Raw genomic sequence first — 19,721 nt, 5'->3', positions numbered from 1 at the left:
GTAAATTAAATTTTCCCTTCCTGTGCTTCTGGATGTGCACTGAAAGTTCTGTTTTCTCAGTTTGTAAAGGTTCTTTCCTACTTAAATCTTGTTATTTCTCAGTACTCACATGTTAAATGAATTAAATTTTAAAAGGAATATTTGATGTGATTTAAAATTTGTTTCAAAATAAATCTGTAGCCTACTTACATATTATAACCCTAATTATAGATTCTTGATAGAGTCAAAAGTGATAGTTTTTAAGGATTGTTCTGTGAGCCAGTTTTCTAACTAGTTTGTGATCTACTTGTAACTAAGTACAACTGGGGATAAAACTTTGGGGAAAATAAGATAGGTAAGATGGTGGAAGAGAGCCACAAGAGGGGAAATTTGATGTAATATTATTGGGTATTATCAGTTAAGTAGTAGGGTTGAGGGATGGTGTCTCAGCTGTTTTTTTTTTTTTTACTGGGAATAGTTATTTAATAAGGCCTTGGGAAGAAAGAAAATCCCATAAAGTAGAGCTTTGGCTGTCTTTTCTACATAGTAAAATTCACTTTTGGTAAATTCTGATCCAATGCATAGAAGAAGGAAATGAAGTCCATCCTTACATAATTATTTATACCTAAACTTTTTCTTAGTCTACATATGGAGAGAGATTTTAATAACATAATACGCTTTTTATAAGAATACTGTGCTTTAGCTGTTTTTCTTTTCTGTATGTGCTTTGAATGTATCTAATACATTTTTACCATTTTACTTATTTAGGGACTATGTCAGGAGTGAACTGGAGTCAGCCTATGAAGGACCAATGTATTTAGAACCCCTGTCCATGAATCGGTTTACCACAGCCTTAATAGGTAAGTATTATAAAAGAATTAAAAGTGTAGGTGAGGATCAACCAGTTTTACTGTCTTCTTTACATGCTTAAAATCATATGTAGCCTATAGTTGCTTGTGTTTTTTAATGATATTTTAACTATTTGGAAGGTTAATAAAGCTAGTTATTACTTTGTAAGATTTATTTTTAAGTCATTTATTGTTATTGAAAGCCATCACTATAGTCAAAAATAAATTGCCAGAAACATCACTTGAGACATGATTGAAATATTTAGGTAGCAGAATGTTAAAAATAGGAGTGTTGACTAAGACCCCAAAACAATGTACATATAGTTCCAAGTGACATACCAGACCCTACCTACCATGACAGAATTGCAAAAAAGGAGGTAAGAGAAAACCTATTTTGTGACTCTTAAACTCACCCATATAGAGGGTGATAAAAGGTTGAATGTTGGAGAAGGAGGATTTCTGTAGAGAGCTCTTTTCTCTGAAATACCTCCCCAACCGTTTACATGTAGAGAATTCAGCAGTAGACCATTTGGAGAGTCACATGTCTTCTGCGGCTTAGGAGGGATACTGTGAACTGGTGTCTGACCCACGCCTGCAAAATCTCAAGCTGCACCATCTAAAATTAGCCACATGTAGCTATTGAGCACTTGAAATGTGGCTAATCCAAGTTAAGATATGCAGTAAGTCTAAACACCCAATTTCTAAGACTTAGTATAAAATAGGATGCAAAGTTTCTTGTTAATTTTTTAATGTAGATTGAATGTTTATATGATCATATCTGGGGTATATTAGGTTGAATAAAATATATTGTTAATTAATTCCACCTGGTTTTTTTTTGTTGTTTTACTTTTTAAGATGAGGCTACCAGAAGGTTAAAAATTACAAATGTGGCTCATATTATAATTCTAATATGATATCAAGGCCAACAGTGGGCTGGCTGGCTGTTGAGTTTTCTGACTATGGACATAGTAAAAATGTCTTGTGGAGTTCTCTTGTATCCTCTAATCTATGTAGGCAAAGGGTATTAGTTTCCTATGAACTAGATAAGGACCCCAAGAGTCTATGGGATTTTTTTAGGTCCTTCTAAGAGAGCCTTTACAAGGATAAGAAGACTCCAATGGGGATTGAATTTCCAGGAATTAAGCAAAGAACCAAAAACAGCCAGAGGAGAGTATATAACAAGCACTAAGGGTGGGAGAGCCATAGTGATGGAACAGTTTCAGAAGAACCCATAAAAATGCACAAGAGAAAGGCAATGAGTTTAAAAAAAAAACAAAAAACACTTTTTTTTTAAGGGGGTGTGGTACGTACAGGGATGGGGGGCAGAGGGGCAGAGGGAGAGAGAATCTTAATCTTAAGCAGGCTCCATTACTAGCACAGAGCCCAGTGCAGGGCTCTCAGTCTCATGACCCTGAGATCATGACCTGAGTGGAAATCAGGAGTCAGATGCTTAACTGACTGAGCCACCCAGGCACCCCAAGGGGATTTTTTTATGTCCCAGCTTCAGGTGCACCCACACCCTATCATTGTAAGAGCATAGTCGAGTAAGAATTTCCTACTTCCCTCTCTCGCCTTCTTCCCTACATGCTTCAAGCCTGGATAAGTCAGGAAGAGCAATGGCGCTGTCAGAGAAAGAAGATGAAGCCTGCCATAACCTTTTCACCTCTCTCACAATTACGGGTTTTCAATCTGTAGTCCTGTAGGAGGCCTGAGCTAGAGTGAGGGAAAAGCCTCAACTTTATTTATTTATTTATTTTTTTAAGATTTTATTTATTTATTTGACAGAGAGAGACACAGTGAGAGAGGGAACACAAGCAGGGGGAGTGGGAGAGGGAGAAGCAGGCTTCCCGCTGAGCAGGGAGCCCGATGCGGGGCTCGATCCCAGGACTCTGGGATCATGACCCGAGCCAAAGGCAGACGCTTAACGACTGAGCCACCCAGGCGCCCCAAGCCTCAACTTTAAATCAGTTTCAGAGTGTTGGTTATTGTTCAGTTGAGACTGTGTAACCTCAGCTAGATTAGAAAAGTTAATAGGACTTGCCTTAGGAGCAGGAGAACACTAGTCTTCACAGAGTGGATTTTAAAAGACAATAGGAGAAAAAAAATAATGTTGCTTTATGACTATATCCTAGGAGTTGGTGTATTCAATAGTGGTAACATTCAAGTGTGAAAATACAGCTGACCCTAGGGCACCTGGGTGGCTCAGATGGTTAAGTGTCTGCCTTTGGCTTAGGTCGTGATCCCAGGGTCCTGGGATAGAGTCCCGCATCGGGCTCCCTGCTCAGCACGGAGCCTACTTCTCCCTCTCACTCTGCCTGCTTGTGCTGTCTCTCTCTCTGTCAAATAAAATCTTAAAAAAAAAAGAAAATACAGCTGACCCTTTAACAACACAGGTTTGAACTGCATGGGTCCACTTAAAATCCAGTACTGTAAATGTATTTACTTTTCCTTATGATTTTCTTAATAATACTTTTTTTCCTTAGTTTACATTACTGTAAGAATACAGTATGTATTACATATAAAATACAAAATGTGTATTAATGTTGGTAAGAATTCCAGTCAACAATAGGCTGTTAGCAGTTAAGTTTTTGGGGAGCCAAAAGTTATGCGAGCATTTTCAACTGTGCGGGGTGTTGGCACCTCTAATCCTTGCACTGTTTAGATGTCAACTGTATTTGCTAGGTTAGAAAGCTTGTCAAGTATTATTTTTTATTCTGTGATGGATGCAATATAGTATAAATTTGAAACATTTCCGTAAATTTTCTTATCAGTGGCTATGAAACTCTTTTTACTAAACTAAGATTCAATTAATTGGAGATAAAATCCATAAACTGTTACATACTATGTCTTCTTCCAATTTGGATTTTGAAGTACTTTCTACTCATTTTCTTCCATTTCATTAATGAACTTTTAATGAAAAACTGAGTAATATTGATACACCATCATTTCTTAGAATTGCGAACTTCTTGGAGCTATTTCTAATAGTGGAATCCTGACATCCAGAGATAACTTTGTGATTTTGATTTATTCGGAATTACTAATTGAATAGGCACATCAACTTAAACAACTTCCAGTTCTTTTGTTGCTGCAGGAAAGATTTCCACTCCTTTTTTTCACCTAAATAGGAGAAGTGGTCTTCTCTTAAAGAGAATCATAGCCTATGAGTCATATTCTTCTATGAAAGAAGATAAATGAAGCCTGTAACCCCAGAGTTGAGCACTGAATGTGCTGGCATAGACTTAGGGGAATTTTTGGAGTGTAGAGGAAGTTTACATCATGCTGAACAAGGAGATTTCAATATCACAGCTATGAGTACAGTGAAAGAAGTAAGATATGCCAGAATGAAAATTCCTAATCATTCCTAGTATTAAAGTGTTTCCTCCAAGTACTTTCTTTTAGAGTCTTTGCTAATTTTTTAATCAAAGAAATACACTTATTTTTAAAAGCCAAGACCTACCACAATTTTATGATGAAAATTGGCTCTCTCCTGCACCACTCCTCACCACACTCCTGTATCAATTCCCCAGAGGCCTTTTTCCCTTCTAGTCACAATAATATCTTCCCTGCTATTTTCTCTTTTGTCCTTCTCTGGAAATCCTGTCAATTGGATAATGTTCCTCCTGCATTGACCCCCCTAACTTCCTTACTGTTCTGTTTTCCTTCCTCCCTCCCTCCCTCCCTCTCTCTCTCTCTCTCTCTCTCGTTTTACTTTCTGGGTTTCCCAACTTTATCTTCCAACCCTTTTATTGTACCTTTTTTGTTTTATGTTTTTAATATCGAGGAACTTGTTTTCATTGAATGCTTCTTTTTACTATGACAGTGTTTTTATTTCTTAGATATATCATTTATCTCTTTGAAGCTTTCTTTTGTTCCTTGAATTATCCATTTCCCCTGAAATCTTTTTTCTGTTTGTTTGGTCTTTTTCTGTCATGGGATAGTAGTGTTTCTCAAACCTGGATTTGAAACACCTGGTTATATTGAACAAGGATTTATAAATACTGATGCCTAGGCCTCATCTGAGGCTGATTAAACCATAAGTTTTACTTAAATATCTGGGAGTCCTTGGCTGATCATTTGTATTAAAGTAAGTTAAGTTGTTGATTGGAATCTCTTTAGGGTTTACCAACTGGTATGTTTCACAGTTGATGTTCATGTGGGATTGGCTGGTTTTGAGTATTTGTATGTCTTTTCACTTGGACTTGGTCATTGTCCCCAAAGAGGAATCTTTCTGTCCCCTGTAGGGGAGGCTATTGTCAGTGACTAGAATGGGTGACAACAAACATGGCAGCATGGTTGGATACCTAGAGAGCTCTTATCTCTCAGGGTGCAGACTTTTGGGTTAATCCCCTCTTTTCATTTGGGCATCTTACCTCTGCTCTGGTGTCCAGGAGCCTGTTTTGGTCTCTCCAGAGAACAAACTTTGGTCTTCCTTCTAGGGTGTGGGAAAGAGTAATGGTTTGGCTAAGTTAGTTGCCTCCTATCTCTTCATTCTTTGTCCTTTAAAATGTTGTCATAACTCACTTGGTGGCCTCTCCTCTGGGTTTTGTTGTTTGTTTGTAGTATTTTGGGTTTTCCTCCTTTTATGCCTTTATGAATATTTTTCACGTTATTTAGATATCAGTTCGTTAAAGGCTAAAATTAATACTTTGTGAGAGAAGATACCACATGTTACAACATGGTAGATTGTTAATAAATGTTCAGCTTTGTGTAAAAATGGATGCCGTTTTTGTAGTCTTTTAATAGTAATATAGACTGAACATAAAACTAAAATCTCAAAGTATTGTTTTGCTTTTCATTGGCAAGAAGGAAGAGAATTTGACTAAATGATTCTTAAGTTAATCTGATAGATAACATGTTAAAGAATTTTCAAGAAATTCTAAAGGGATTTATGGAGGCTTGTTTAGTCAGTGAAATGGGACAGTGTAGTACTGTCATCAGAGTAGATCATTGAAAAAGAACAGCAAGGGGGCGTCTGGGTGGCTCATTTGGTTGAGCATCTGACTTTGGCTCAGGTCATGATCTCAGGGTCCTGGGATCGAGCCCCATGTTGGGCTCCCTTCTCGGCAGGGAATCTGCTTGTCCCTCTCCCTCTCCTGCAACCCTTCTCCCTGCTGGTGCTCTCTCTGTCTCTCAAATATATAAACAAAATCTTGAAAAAAAAAAAAAAAAGAATAGCAAGTTCTGACGTAGACACAAATATACAAAAAATGTAAAAGTATACTAGACTGGCATTTCAAAGTAATGAGAAAGGAAATGGATGATTCTAGTCACTAGTTTTGAGACAGCTGACTAAACATCTGGAAAAACAAACTTAGATCATTACTTCTTACCTTATTCTAAAATTCCAAGTGTGTTAATTTTTTTTAAAGATTTTATTTAGAGAGAAAGAGAGCGTGAATGAGGGGAGGGGCAGAGGGAAGAGGGAAAGAGAGAATCTTAAGCAGACTCCATGCTGAGCACAGAGCCTGATGCCAGGCTCAATCCCATGACCCCAAGATCATGCATGACCTGAGCCAAAATCAAAAATCGGGTGCTTAACCAACTGAGCCACCCAGGCGCCCCTCAAATGTATTAATTTCTAAATTAAAGAATACTAGGGCGCCTGGGTGGCTCAGTTGGTTAAGCAACTGCCTTCAGCTCAGGTCATGATCCTGGAGTCCCAGGATCGAGTCCCACATCAGGCTCCCTGCTCAGCAGAGAGTCTGCTTCTCCCTCTGAGCCTCCCCGCTCTCATGCTCTCTCTCTCATTCTCTCTCTCTCACATAAATAAATAAAATCTTTAAAAAAAAAAAAAAAAAATAAATAAATAAATAAATAAATTAAAGAATACTAAAAGAAAATGTAGGTGATTACTTGTATAATCTTGAGTAGGGCGACCCATGTGATTGAACCATGACACCAAAGGTAGAAATCATCAAAGAAAAGATTGATAGGTTTGACCATTTATAGTAAAATATCCTGTACTATAACAGAAAAAAATTATTAAAATATTCAAATGACACACTGGGAAAATACAATCGTAAGACAAAGGAAATTAATATTTTGATCAAAGAATTCCAGAAGGCTACATTCTCCAGTAGAAATGGTCAAAAAATGTGAACAAGCATTTCACCAAATAATTACAAATTATTTTTGTGTACTTATTTGTAATTGGTAATCAACAAATGCAACTTTTAAAAAGCTTAGGAAATATTCCTTGCCCTCCCCTTCCTTAAATTATTTTTAAAGCTGGCAAGTCAGTGGGAAAATGGGCACCATGTACACTGGGTGTTTTATTTCTATAGGGCAATCTGATAGTATGTGTCAAAAGCCTGAAATATTTCTTTGACCAGTAATTCCACTTTTAGGAATTTAGTCTAAGAAGATATTGGGAAATGTGCTCCAAGTAGTTTATACAAGGATGTCATACACGTATAGGCTTATTCATAACAAAACATTTTATAATTATGAACTATTTGAAAACAGCCATATGTTAGTACTGTGTCATATGCATTCAGTGTAATATCCCATACAACTAAAGACAACCATGTATATGTACTTCCTGGTATAGAGAGAGACACATGCATTATATGTATTAACTGAAAAAAACTGATTGTGAAATAGTATGTACACTCTAATCTCCTAGAAAACATTTGTGTATATTCACATGCATAGAATAAATCTGAAAAGGGTAATGGTGTGAATACCTGATTTTTAAAAAAGATTTATTTAGTTGTTTGAGAGAGAGAGCAAGCAAACTGACATGAGCGGGAAGGGCAGAGGGAGAGGGAGAGCCAGTTTCAAGCCAACTCTGCACTGAGCACGGAGCCAGATTCCGGGGGCTCGATCTCACAACCCTGAGGTCATCACCTGAGCTGAAACCAAGAGTCAGACCTGCAACCATCTGTGCCATCCGGGTGCCCCTGAATACCTAATTTTTATTGAGCACTTAACTAGGTTTTAGATACAATGCTCTCTATGCAGTGCTTTGTCTAATGGACCAAAGGTATTAACAGGCTATCTTGGTGTGATAGGATTATAAGAGATTGAACTTTTACCCCCTTTTTATTTCTCTGTATTTTCTAACTTTTCTATAATGATCATACATAATCCTCTGGGAAGAATTTGTTGCTTAAATTTTTTAGTGTTAACTTTCACTATTGAGTCATTTCGAAAGAAGGCGTGCATGGTCCTGTAAAAGCAATTAAAGCTTGAAAATCTCAGAATGAATTTTGTTGCAGCATGATCTTAGAGAAGTAACTGTATCTCCGGAATTTTATGCTATCACCTATAGACCAGAACAGTTAAATATTGAGGACCTTTGTAAAAAGAGCTATATTTAAGCAGTAGTAATTGAATAACTATAATATTGAATTAGACATTAAAAAAACCTTTTTCTGTATTATATATGCCATCCAAAATGTGATGAAGACCAGTGGATATTTGTGCTGCTTTTTTCAGATCAGTACCTAGGAAATTGGTGCTCAAAATTGACAGAACATGTGAATATGTAATTATGGTCAGATGAGGTAAAAATTTTGATTTAAATTACTATCTAAGCGATCTTAATTAGACTTCTTCAAAAGCTGTGTCATCTTTATTGGCAGTGTCTTTTGTTTTTATTTTGTGGATACCAAATCTTAAATGCGTTCTCCTCCCCATTTTAGGTCAGTTGGTGGTGTGTACTTTATGTTCCTGTGTCATGAAAACGAAGCAGATTTGGCTCTTTTCAGCTCACATGCTTCCCTTGCTAGCACGACTCTGCCTTGTCCCTCTGGAGACAATTGTTATCATCAACAAATTTGCTATGATTTTTACTGGATTGGAAGTTCTCTACTTTCTTGGGTCTAATCTTTTAGTACCTTATAACCTTGCTAAGTCTGCATACAGAGAATTGGTTCAGGTAAGACTGACAACCACACACAGGTAGATAAAATTCTACATAAAAATTAGTTCTATTAAAGATTTAGTTCATTTCATAGTCGTGGTCATGGTAACATTCTGTTGGACAGTTTCTAAGTAGCACCTATTTTCAACCTAATTAGGAGCATCTGCGATTCTTTATGATGAAGTGTTCTGCAGGGAGGCAGTGAACTGAAGTGATTCTGGGGAAGCAGAGTGTCTGGGTTTCTACTCTGGCTCTGCTGTTGACTATCTGTGTAACCTGGGGATGGTGGGTAGTCACTTAAGTTGGCTTATCCGTAAAATGGAGCTAATAATAACAGTTGTACTTAACTTGTAGGGTTGCTGTGAGATTTAAATGAGTTCAGTGCGGCAGACAGTGTTCAGTATGTGTTAACTATTATAATGAAGACAAAAATAATACAGAATTGAAAACGTAGAGGTAAAATCTGGATTTTTCTTCTGATTAAAGTCCTGCTGTGACTACAGTTTTTTTCCTTGTATTTGCCAGCTTATGTAAACTGAGAAGTAGTTTTGGGCATTCATATGATGGATTTTGTTTAGATACACTGATTCTGCCAACATGACATGCTCCTGCCTATCCTACTTTTTTTAGCAAAGGCTAAAAAAAGTAAACAGATTATTTCCCAGTTAGTAACAATAGATATTTAAATATTTCCATTTGACTTGTTTGATAAGTTCAGTATATAAAATAGATATGAAAACTGACATTGATATAAAAAGAGAGTGCTAAAATGCACATTCTTTTCTACCTTTTGACTGTGTGTATATGACCTTAAGGTACAGGAGGCTCTCAGATTGACTAAACTGAAACTACTAAGTGAAGTGGGTTTTTTTGTTGTTGTTGTGGCCCCAGGGGCAGATTTCCCAGAAAAATTTCCCTAAACTCTTGGCTTTAGGTTGATTCTGCCTTCTTCTTTGTTCATCTTATGTAATGATTAACTTGGGCAGTTTTCCTGAAAGTAGGTCTTTCAGAGAAGAGGAAGTTATTTTCATACTCAATGAAGAGCTATTTCATGAGGAAGGATTATAGTTGTATTCAGAATAAGAATGACTAAAATATGTATTTTTTTCTTTGAATTCAGTCTTGTGGAGCTACCCTAGTTTGTGGGAAACAGAAGACAATTAGTAAACATTAATTGTATACTGTTTATTTAATCACCGTTAAGGACAGAGCCCTCATTTCTCAATGTCATGTTTACCTTCTTGGTTGCCTTAAGATTCATGCATCACTAGATGTCGTAGTTGAAAATAAATTCTAGGTTATGAAATCCACAACCTGGAAAGAATTGGATAGGTAAGAAATGGAAACTATCAGGCTTTTTTGTCATCTCTTCCTTGAATGGAAAGGAGGAAAATTACTCTCTACCTCTCAATGATCAGTTTGCTGCTAATAAGAATTTTGCAGCTAGTTGGACAACTTGCTTTTTCTTTAAATATTTTCTAGTAGGGGAAAAATAGAAGTTAATCTTGACTGGATTTTAGAGAAAGCATTTGATTTACAGATAAAAAATTTAAATTTAGAATAATCTGTAGGTCATTGCATTTTAATTTAATACTTAAAAGATCTAGGTCTACCTAGAAATAGGTGTTAATTAGAAATCAGAAAAACTTGAAGTCAGTGTATTTTAATTTAAGATATTTGAATTTTATTGAAACATTCTGGTATCACATTGAGAGTTCCAGCAAGACAATTTGGCTATGTAGGTTAGAGTTTGTAGCCTGCCTTGCAGAACCCTATTGTGTTACCAGGGTCTGGTCCCTGGCATAGTAACCCCAGAAACTTGGTTACATGTATGCTCTTAGGCTGAATCAGATTATGAGAATTGATTCCTCCTAACGAGTCTCATAAGAGATTGTTTTACAAACTGGAAAGCTAAGTTACTGATTAGTAGATTAATAAACTTTTTTTAGTTGTACCTTTTTTCCTGGTGTTAATGCACTAGGCAAATCAAATAAATTGAGAAGTGTTGTTTGATAAATACACAGGAGGAGCAAGGGGAATTGATCTGTCTGGGGGAAAAGACTTGCTAACTATCTTTGCTCTCCAATAGAAGTAAACTCCAGTGTTTATTCTGTCTTCTGTCAAACTGTTTCTCCCCTATGACATTTCCTGAATAAAACCGGAAGAATTCTTCCTTTTACATTTCCCCTTTTTCTAGCCATTCACGCACTATTTGCATCATTTATGGTAGTCCTGATCATTTTGATTCAGAGATGAGTAAGTTTACAAAGTCTACTCAACCTACCTTTGATGTAGTTTTACTCTGAAAGAGACTTTACTCTGAACTGTAAGGGCAGTTTATGGTTGTCATTTGATGAATGTGTGTCAAGTGTTAATAATAATAACGCAAAATCAGAGAATTTTACTAAGAACGTTCTTTTACAAAGAACGTACTAACTGTATGTACAGAGCTAACTTTAAAGGAATTTAGTTGGAACAATCTTACAGTGAAAGAAAAGCAATTTAATTTTTCTCTTTAAGTACTTTGAACTCTTTGGTGTTTAAAAATGTTTATTGAAGTGATACAAGATGTTTTCCTGTCTCATTTTCTTATTCAGGTAGTAGAGGTATATGGCCTTCTAGCCTTGGGAATGTCCCTGTGGAATCAACTCGTAGTCCCTGTACTTTTCATGGTTTTCTGGCTCGTCTTATTTGCTCTTCAGATTTACTCCTATTTCAGTACTCGAGATCAGCCTGCATCACGTGAGAGGCTTCTTTTCCTTTTCCTGACAAGGTAATTAATAAGAACGTATGATACTGTACATAACCTTAGGAAGAGAAGACTTTGATCTAGGAATAGCAAGTTTCGCAAATTTCCAGTTACATTAGAGTGTACCCCATATTTAATTAAGATAGGATTTTCATTTGGTGGATGCCTAGGTCTGGCAGTGCAAGGAGGTGCTAAGGTAATATGGTATATTTGGCTATAGCAAATGATTTGTGGAAAGGTACATAGCAAATTTTAAAAATATTTTTTTAATTTCGAGTTAAGCTATTGGTTGGGTAAATAAAACATGTTACTAAAAATAATTATCAGTTAGTGAGTATTTAATATGTGCCACCACATTCCTGAACACTTTTCTTCACACTTAATCTTGACAGCAACCCTGAGAGATAGGTGCCTTTATTATCATTTACCATTTTTTAATAGCTGAGGAGACTGTACCGAGAGTACCTTGCCCCAGGTGACACCGTTGAAAGAAGCCGTGCTGATGTCAGAGCCCATCTGAGTTCAAACCTTACTCTTGCAACTAATGCCCTGTTATTTTTAATGTTTTGCTTCATTATTCAGATACAGTCAAATAATTGGAGAAGTGAGTATATCATAATGCTTTGCTGTTTGCCCCAAAGGAATTGTAAGACTTGGTTTTTAAGATTTAGTTTTTTTTTTAAAAATAGTCTTAAGTCATCTGAGTCCTTTTTCTACTAAAGTATCTTTGTTGTGAGCTACATCCACATTTGTCATTTTTCCACTCTTGAGTTTGAATCTCAAGCCCTCAGAACCTAGCACATGGCTATATATCTTCATTCCCTGGCACATACAGGCAAGAATAAAACTCTGTCCTTCGGGAGAGTACATATAGGCAGACAAAAGTGTTGAGTTTTAGTTAATACAGCCATTGTTTCTCAGCCAACCAAGTGATGGAGCACTGTGCAGTAAGGGGTGCAGGGAAAATGTTACACAGTGTTAAAAAGCAATAAAAATGTCATAGGGCAGTACCTATTTCAGTAAATAAGCAGAATAAACTTATTGGCACTGAGTCAGATTTTGTACTTTCTAAAAATAACACTTTTAGTTGATAAGTAGCTTCTATAAGCATGCAATAAATTGATATCAAATACATTTTAATAGCCAGTTCATTATTAATGAAGTTTTACTGCTATTGTTTATTTTTTATTTTTCTTTTAAGATTTTATTTATTTATTTGACAGAGGGAGAAACAGTGAGAGAGGGAACACAAGCAGGGGGAGTGGGAGAGGGAGAAGCAGGCTTCCCGCAGAGCAGGACCCTGGGATCATGACCTGAGCTGAAGGCAGACGCTTAATGACTGAACCACCCAGGCGCCCCTGCTATTGTTTTTTAATGTAAATATTATGAAAGTTTTATGAAGAATTTTAAAATGATCCAAAAAGTAATTCAATTTAAAGAGAAAGAGAAATAGAATCCTTTGGTTAGGATAATAACCTAAGTGTGAGACTGGGATTGGTCATGTTTTAAACCATATTATTAGCCATTAAAAAGCACAATCAGATCAAATGTAGCATAGTGTAATAGGCTTAACAAATCAGTAAGCCATGAATGGGTTTGGACTTATTTACAAAGTAAGAAAGTAATACTGAAATTTTTAGATGAGGTTTAGGTGTCTTGACAAAATGATTTTTCTCTCTATTCTGTTTTGTACATAGAATAGAGTACCCCTTCTAAATATAGGAATGTTTAAATTTGTTTGTTAACAGAGAAGTGAATTGGTTCTTCTGTTAATTTCTATCTCTGTAAGCATTGTTTGTTGTCCCTGATGCTGCTTTGTGCCAGGTTACATTGGTGTGTTTGCCTTGCCAAAGAACAACTTATTTACAAAAGGAAGATTGCAAGTTTATCAGCATACTCTGACTAAACAAACCAACTAAAAAAGCACATGCAAACAAAAACTTTGTTTTTGCAGCCAGCAAATAGAAACTAAAATCAGTAAAACATCTCACTGAAGAGAGAGAGGAAGAAAAGTTTTATAAAGTTTTCCAAATTCTTTCACTTCCCCAAAGTTAGGTTGAAACCTTTTGCTTATGTTCTCTTTTGAAAATATCCTCTTGAAAATGTAATTAAATCATACTGCTTGGGTGTAAAAGATTTCTCTAAATATTAAGACAAGAATAGAGAAATTGCATGGATCATCAGTAAAATTTTCAGGCTTTTCCAGTGAGAAGTAAAATTTTTAGTATATTTTTAGCCATGGTTATTACTTTTTAGTTACTAGACAATTTGTTTAAACATCCTGCATAAGGATTTCTCTGAGAAAATGTCACATTTCAGAAATTAGATTTGTAAGAATGCCATACAGTCATTCTTTTAGCTATCAACCACCATGACTCATAGATATCTTGACTCCTAAAAGAAAAACAGATATTTTTTTCTCATCATAATGTACATTGGTCTATGGAAAAGTAGATGTTTTCACTTAAAAACTTACTTATGAGCAGTTAATTGTGTAGGAAGAGTGACTATGTAGCAGAAGCACAGAGCTACATAGTAAAGGATAGGTATTGATTTGCCTGAATGAATTCCTCATGCATACAAATGAAATTCTTAACTGGAATTCTCAAACTTCTCTGAACATTTGTTAAATGCTGTATAAATGTTAAATCCAGATTATTAGTACATAATATTACATATGTTTGTAAAATACTTGTTAATAAGTTTCTAATATGTTCAGTGAAAGTATGGAATGTATTTCCATAAAGTGTGAAAGTATTTACAAGCTTTAGTTAGTGTAAGGTCTTCCAGTTCCTGTAAGTGGTATTCATAGCAAACTTTTATGTTAAAAGTTGATGATAAAATTATTTTTAAATGGTCTTAGGCTGTATTCTTGGATATGCTTTTGAAATAATCCAGAAAAAAATGCAATTATGTAAACCTAAATTAAATTAAAATTTAAAGTATTAATAATATGGAAAATACTGTTGTATTGAGAGGAGTTGGGAGCTGCAAAGTCAATATGGGCCTTCCCTGGTAGCAGTTTGGTCAAATAAGGAGTTTTGAGAAGTAATCATATTAGCACAATTTGAATAGTAAACATTTTTCAGAAGGTACTATGGGCAGCTATATATGAGTCTTTTTTGAATATTATCAGCATGTTAATTATACGTTTCTTAGGGTTTGAAGAAAATTTAAGCCCTTACTGCTTTTGAAAGAGGTGATAGATAAATAAAGAGAAGACTTTGTTTCAGATACGGTGCTGTGTACTGAATATTTGCCAAAGAGATTTAAAAAAATGTAGGTTAGGATACTAGAAGAATGGATTTAAATTATTAATGGAGTGGTTAGGTGATTTTTACGTCAAATTTTGGTTTGGGGTGTTTTAATTGATGAGGATCAGGTCAAGGTTGGTGGTTATTTGAAGGCTTAAGATGGTTTTATTTCAAATGGAAAATTTTTATCTGTCAATATTTCCCCACCCCCCTTTTTCTAGTATTGCTGAATGCTGCAGCACTCCTTATTCGCTTTTGGGTTTGGTCTTCACGGTTTCCTTTGTTGCCTTGGGTGTTCTGACACTCTGCAAGTTTTACCTGCAGGGTTATCGAGCTTTCATGAATGATCCTGCCATGAATCGGTAAGTTCTTGACTATGGATACCTCTAGACATTTAAATATTATATATACCTTGAAGAAGTAATGATGAATTTCAGAGGAAATGGAATTTTGAGATTTTTTTTTGAATGGTTGCAACTATTTGGATTTAAAATACTTTGAAAATATAACTGAATTTCCATATGTAAAAGATGAATTTTTACTCTGTGTACATATCAATATATATTGGACACTTTCCTAGATTTAAGAGATTTTTTTCGCGGGGGAGGGGCAGAGGGAGAGAGAGAATCATAGGCAGGCTCCACACCAGGTGCAGAGCCTGACATGGGGCTCAGTCTCACAACCCTGAGATCATGAGTCATGAGCTGAAATCAGGAGTTGGACACTTAACCAACTGAGCCCCCCAGGCGCCCTAAGAGATTTTTGATAGCTTGCTTTTTCCCATTTGAAGTTTAAGTGTAGACCTGTTAAAATCCAATTTCTATATTTGATACTTAAAAATTTTTTTTGTGTGTGGACATAATTTGGATACTGATTGAAGTTTCAAAGGATGCATTAATGAGAATGCAGAATAGTTAATCTAGTTATTAAATCACTAAGATCAGATATTGGGAAACCCTATTTCTAGAAGTTGTCACGATTTCTGTTAAAATAGGAATTTTTAATGGTTTCATTTATATAAATTTATATAATCTTCTTAAAGTCTTTAAATCTTTATGGAATGTTTCAGAATTAGTAGATGGTGAGTATCTTGTAAATTGGAGGAAACATTTTTTTTGGGTGTACAATATTTTTTTATGACAGAAGAGAAAAAAATGCTTTATAATCTTCCTGCTAGTCCCAGCTAACACCTTAATAATGGCAAAAGAGGAAGGAGGGCAAGAAAGAAAAATAATTCATGTATAAGCTCACAAATTCACACCATTCAGAAAATATGAAATGGGAAGTGACAACTCTTCCTCCCCCTGCTTGCCATTTCCTCTCCCTGAAGGGTAACAGCTTATAACGGTTATTTTAAAATTTCTTTCTACACACACCTATATATTTGCTACTTTTGTTTTTGTTTCATTTCCACATACTATACACAGTTCTGCACTTTAGTTTTTCACTTAAATATGTTTTAGATGTTTTTTTATGTCAACACAAAGACATCCTCATTCTTTTTGATAAAGGTATAGTATTCCAAAATATGGATGTATTTCTTTTTTTCTTTTTTTGCTATTAAAAAATGGTACCTTTGTATATGTCTCTTTTTTTTTAACTCTTAATTAGAAAACTTTTAAATTAATAAAGTTGAGAGAATAGTAAAATGAACCTCCATATACCTGTCATCCATCTCCAGTAATATAGCCAGTCTTCCGTCATGCATGCCCCTATCTACTCCACTTACTTTGTCCCCTCCATAATCCCCAGCTGCCTTTGTTTGGTGTAAATCCCAGATATAATACCATCTTACCCATAAATATTTCAGTCTCATTGTCTCATTGGAAAAAGCGTAACTACAATAGTACATTCATTCCCAGTAAGAGAAGAATTCCTTGACATAAAATTCCCAGTTGGTGTTCATATTTCCCTTTTTTGTGTTTTTAACATTTTTTGTTCAACTTCAGATCCAAATAAGGCCCATATGGCAGTTGGTAAACTATTTTTTAAGTTTCTTTTAATATTTAGGTCCCTGCTGTGTCTGTATTTTTTCCCTTTCATTTTATTTGTTGAAGACACCAGATAGTCCTGTTTAGTTTTTCAGAGTCTGGATTTTGCCAATTGTATCCCTGTGATATCACATAGCATGTTCTATTATTTACTATATTTTCTCTTATATTTAAATTTTTTGTAGTACATCCATAGGGTAAATAATTACCAGTAATATTATTGAGTTGAAGGGTATATACATTTCTAAATTTATTAGCAAGTTTTTCTCTAGAAAGGTTTTATCTGTTTTATCTCAACATTTGTCTCCCTGTTTTTTCTCAAAATTCCTTGTCAATGGTTGGGTCATCAAACTTTGAAATATTTATTCATTTGTGGTTTTGAAAACTGGACTTAACCTTTGTTCATTTATTTGTGAGAGTTTTTTATAAATCAAGTCAATAAGATGAAAAAAAGATCTCAAGATTTTTTATGTATTTTCCATATGGAAACTGAATTTCAAGAAAGTTTATATTTATGTCTTCTCTAGTTCTTATGGTCTACTTAAAGAGACCTTTCCTACTCCAAGATTATGAAGACATTCACCTATGATTTTATTTTTTATAATCAAGATACAGCTCATGATATAAATATAATTCAGTGGATATCTAAGAATGGTAGAATATCTGGCTCATTAGCAAAGCCTGGTTAGAACACTTTTATTTATCCTAGAAGTTGCTTTTTATCTCCTCAGTGTATGCTAAAATAATAGCTATTACATTTTGCACACATATAATGGTATATTATGACTGTGTATTACTATTACATCGATGTTCTATATAAGTTAATATTCTGATTAGGTTTTTTTGTCTAAGTCAGACTAGATCACAAATATGTAACAACAGTGTAAGTCTTTGGATTATTTTCTCTTGGAATGAAATGAGATTCTGATTGTTTTTCTGAAAACGTATGCTTTTTTTAGGGGCATGACAGAAGGAGTTACGCTGTTAATCCTGGCAGTGCAGACTGGTCTGATAGAACTACAGGTTGTTCACCGGGCATTCCTGCTCAGTATTATCCTTTTCATTGTCGTAGCTTCTATTCTACAGTCTATGTTAGAGATTGCAGATCCTATTGTTTTGGCGCTGGGAGCATCTAGAGACAAGTAAGAAACTTCCTAAAAGAAATTTTTGTAATATTCTTTATATGAGTTTGTTGTCTGAAGATTTAGATAATATTTAGAGATAGGAAATGGATGAATAATTGGTATTAGCGTAAGGTAACAAGTTTACCTTTTTATTTTTCTATATGTTTGACTTTTCTGTTTTTTTCCTCAAGATTCTTATAGTTAGAAATCACATCAAAGGCCATGTAATTACAAGTCAACTTTTTCTTCTTCAGAGAAATTTAATTAATACTTTTTATATTCAGTTTTAAAATGAAGAATGGAGAGCATCAAATTTAGTCCAGGAAATACAGTAAATAATATAATTTTATTCTGTGTAATGCTAAAGCAGAGAAAGCGTTGAGAGAACAGAGAAAATCATTTGAAGGAGAGAGAAAGGCTCTCAGGCAGTCCTAAAGATAGTCATTTATGGAATAATGGCCTCATCTGATGGCCTTTAGACAGTTTTAACTTACTGAGGTTTTAATGGGGATTCTTGACACCTTATGGGACCAGGTGAAATTAATAGCTGCATTCATGTTCATGCCATATTACAGAAGTTCTCTTAAGGAATAAAAGTCAAGTTACTATTTAGCTCTTTAAGGTAGAATTAGGCTTACTGTAGTTTATACAAGGACATTCTATGAAGAATTACTAAAAATTCAGCACCACTGTTTCTTTCCAGCGTCTGTTGACATTCTGGTGATTTTTGAAATAACCTTAATTTATTGCTTCTTTGGTAGTGTTTTATGAGTAAGGGAACAGGCAGTCTTTTGGGAGATAGAATTTTGACAGCAGATTTTTAAAACATTTCAAATTAACATTTTAATTACAGTTCATCAGATTTATCTTTTTATTCCCATATCCCACATTGCTGAACATTCTGAAATTTTTCTCAAATGGTGGAAAGGCTGCAAGAGTCAATTTAATTTAAATAAGCTTAGAGCTCTTTGATTTGTTTCAGATAATCATTTTAATTATAGTTATTTGAGATTTGGTTTTGAGGTTTAACGTATCTCAATAGAAGCATTTAAGATGTTGAACTCAGTGGTGAGCTTGGTTAAGTAGCCATTTAAATGGGTTGTTTTTGACCTAAGTACAACGCTATTTTGTCATTTCTGGCAGTATCATTTAGTAGTATTACTTACACAAATTAATTTAGCATATACTGATAAGACTAATATAATACTATAGAAAGTATCAGAAAAGAGTAAGAAATACATAATTCCACTGCCGTAAGAACCAGTAAATCCAGTTCTGATTCCCACCAGGATGTTGAAGTAGCCTCATTACTGGCTTTTTCCTCTAAGGTCAAATGGAGAGGAAATTTAAAAGGAAAGGAACAAAACTGAGAAGCCCTGTGTGTGGGTGTGGGGTGGTTATTTTGCATCGTTGTCAGTGTTCTTACTGGTGTCCACTGCAGCATTCGCCTAAGGCAAGAGGGGTTCTTGGCTGTGAAAGGATGAAAAAGGGATGAATTGTTAGGGTTAGGTTCTTCTCTCCCACCATCGCCTGTGGTAAATAAGAGAGTACTATCAACAGCCAAATGCCAGTACTTTTTAAAACAAATGAAATCGAAGAGTATGAGAAAAATGTAGCTGATTAGAACTGACTCAAGAAGAATTTAAAAACTTGGATAGTTCTGTAACTGTTAAAGAAGTGGAAGCAAATGGCAAACATCCCTTGACCCAAATGGTATTACAGGCAAGTTCCAAACTTTGAAGGAACAGATTATCCCTATTTGAAACACACACTTCCAGACAATAAAAAGAACACTACCCAACTCATTCTGTCCAGCTGGTATAATCCCTGTATGGAAATCAGACAACTTGAGAAAGATAAAGTTTTATTTCACTCATAGCAGGAGGTACTATGCAGATTTGTAATATTG

General features: G+C 35.1%; 1 protein-coding gene across 2 annotated transcripts in view; it reads left to right on the top strand.

The window, feature by feature from the left end:
* RNF145 (ring finger protein 145) overlaps positions 1 to 19,721 on the top strand; it is a 54,547-nt gene that overhangs the window by 24,937 nt on the left and 9,889 nt on the right. For both annotated transcript variants that reach the window (XM_036103647.2, XM_036103646.2), the window contains 5 exons: positions 748 to 839; positions 8,474 to 8,709; positions 11,292 to 11,467; positions 14,919 to 15,059; positions 17,648 to 17,830. In XM_036103647.2, the coding sequence (XP_035959540.1) occupies positions 748 to 839; positions 8,474 to 8,709; positions 11,292 to 11,467; positions 14,919 to 15,059; positions 17,648 to 17,830 (828 nt within the window). The remainder of the gene's footprint in view (positions 1 to 747; positions 840 to 8,473; positions 8,710 to 11,291; positions 11,468 to 14,918; positions 15,060 to 17,647; positions 17,831 to 19,721) is intronic.

Source organism: Halichoerus grypus, chromosome 2 (genome assembly GCF_964656455.1).
Source record: "Halichoerus grypus chromosome 2, mHalGry1.hap1.1, whole genome shotgun sequence".
NCBI classification, from domain to species: Eukaryota; Metazoa; Chordata; class Mammalia; order Carnivora; family Phocidae; genus Halichoerus; species Halichoerus grypus.
This window is presented reverse-complemented; position numbering and strand designations above follow the sequence as displayed.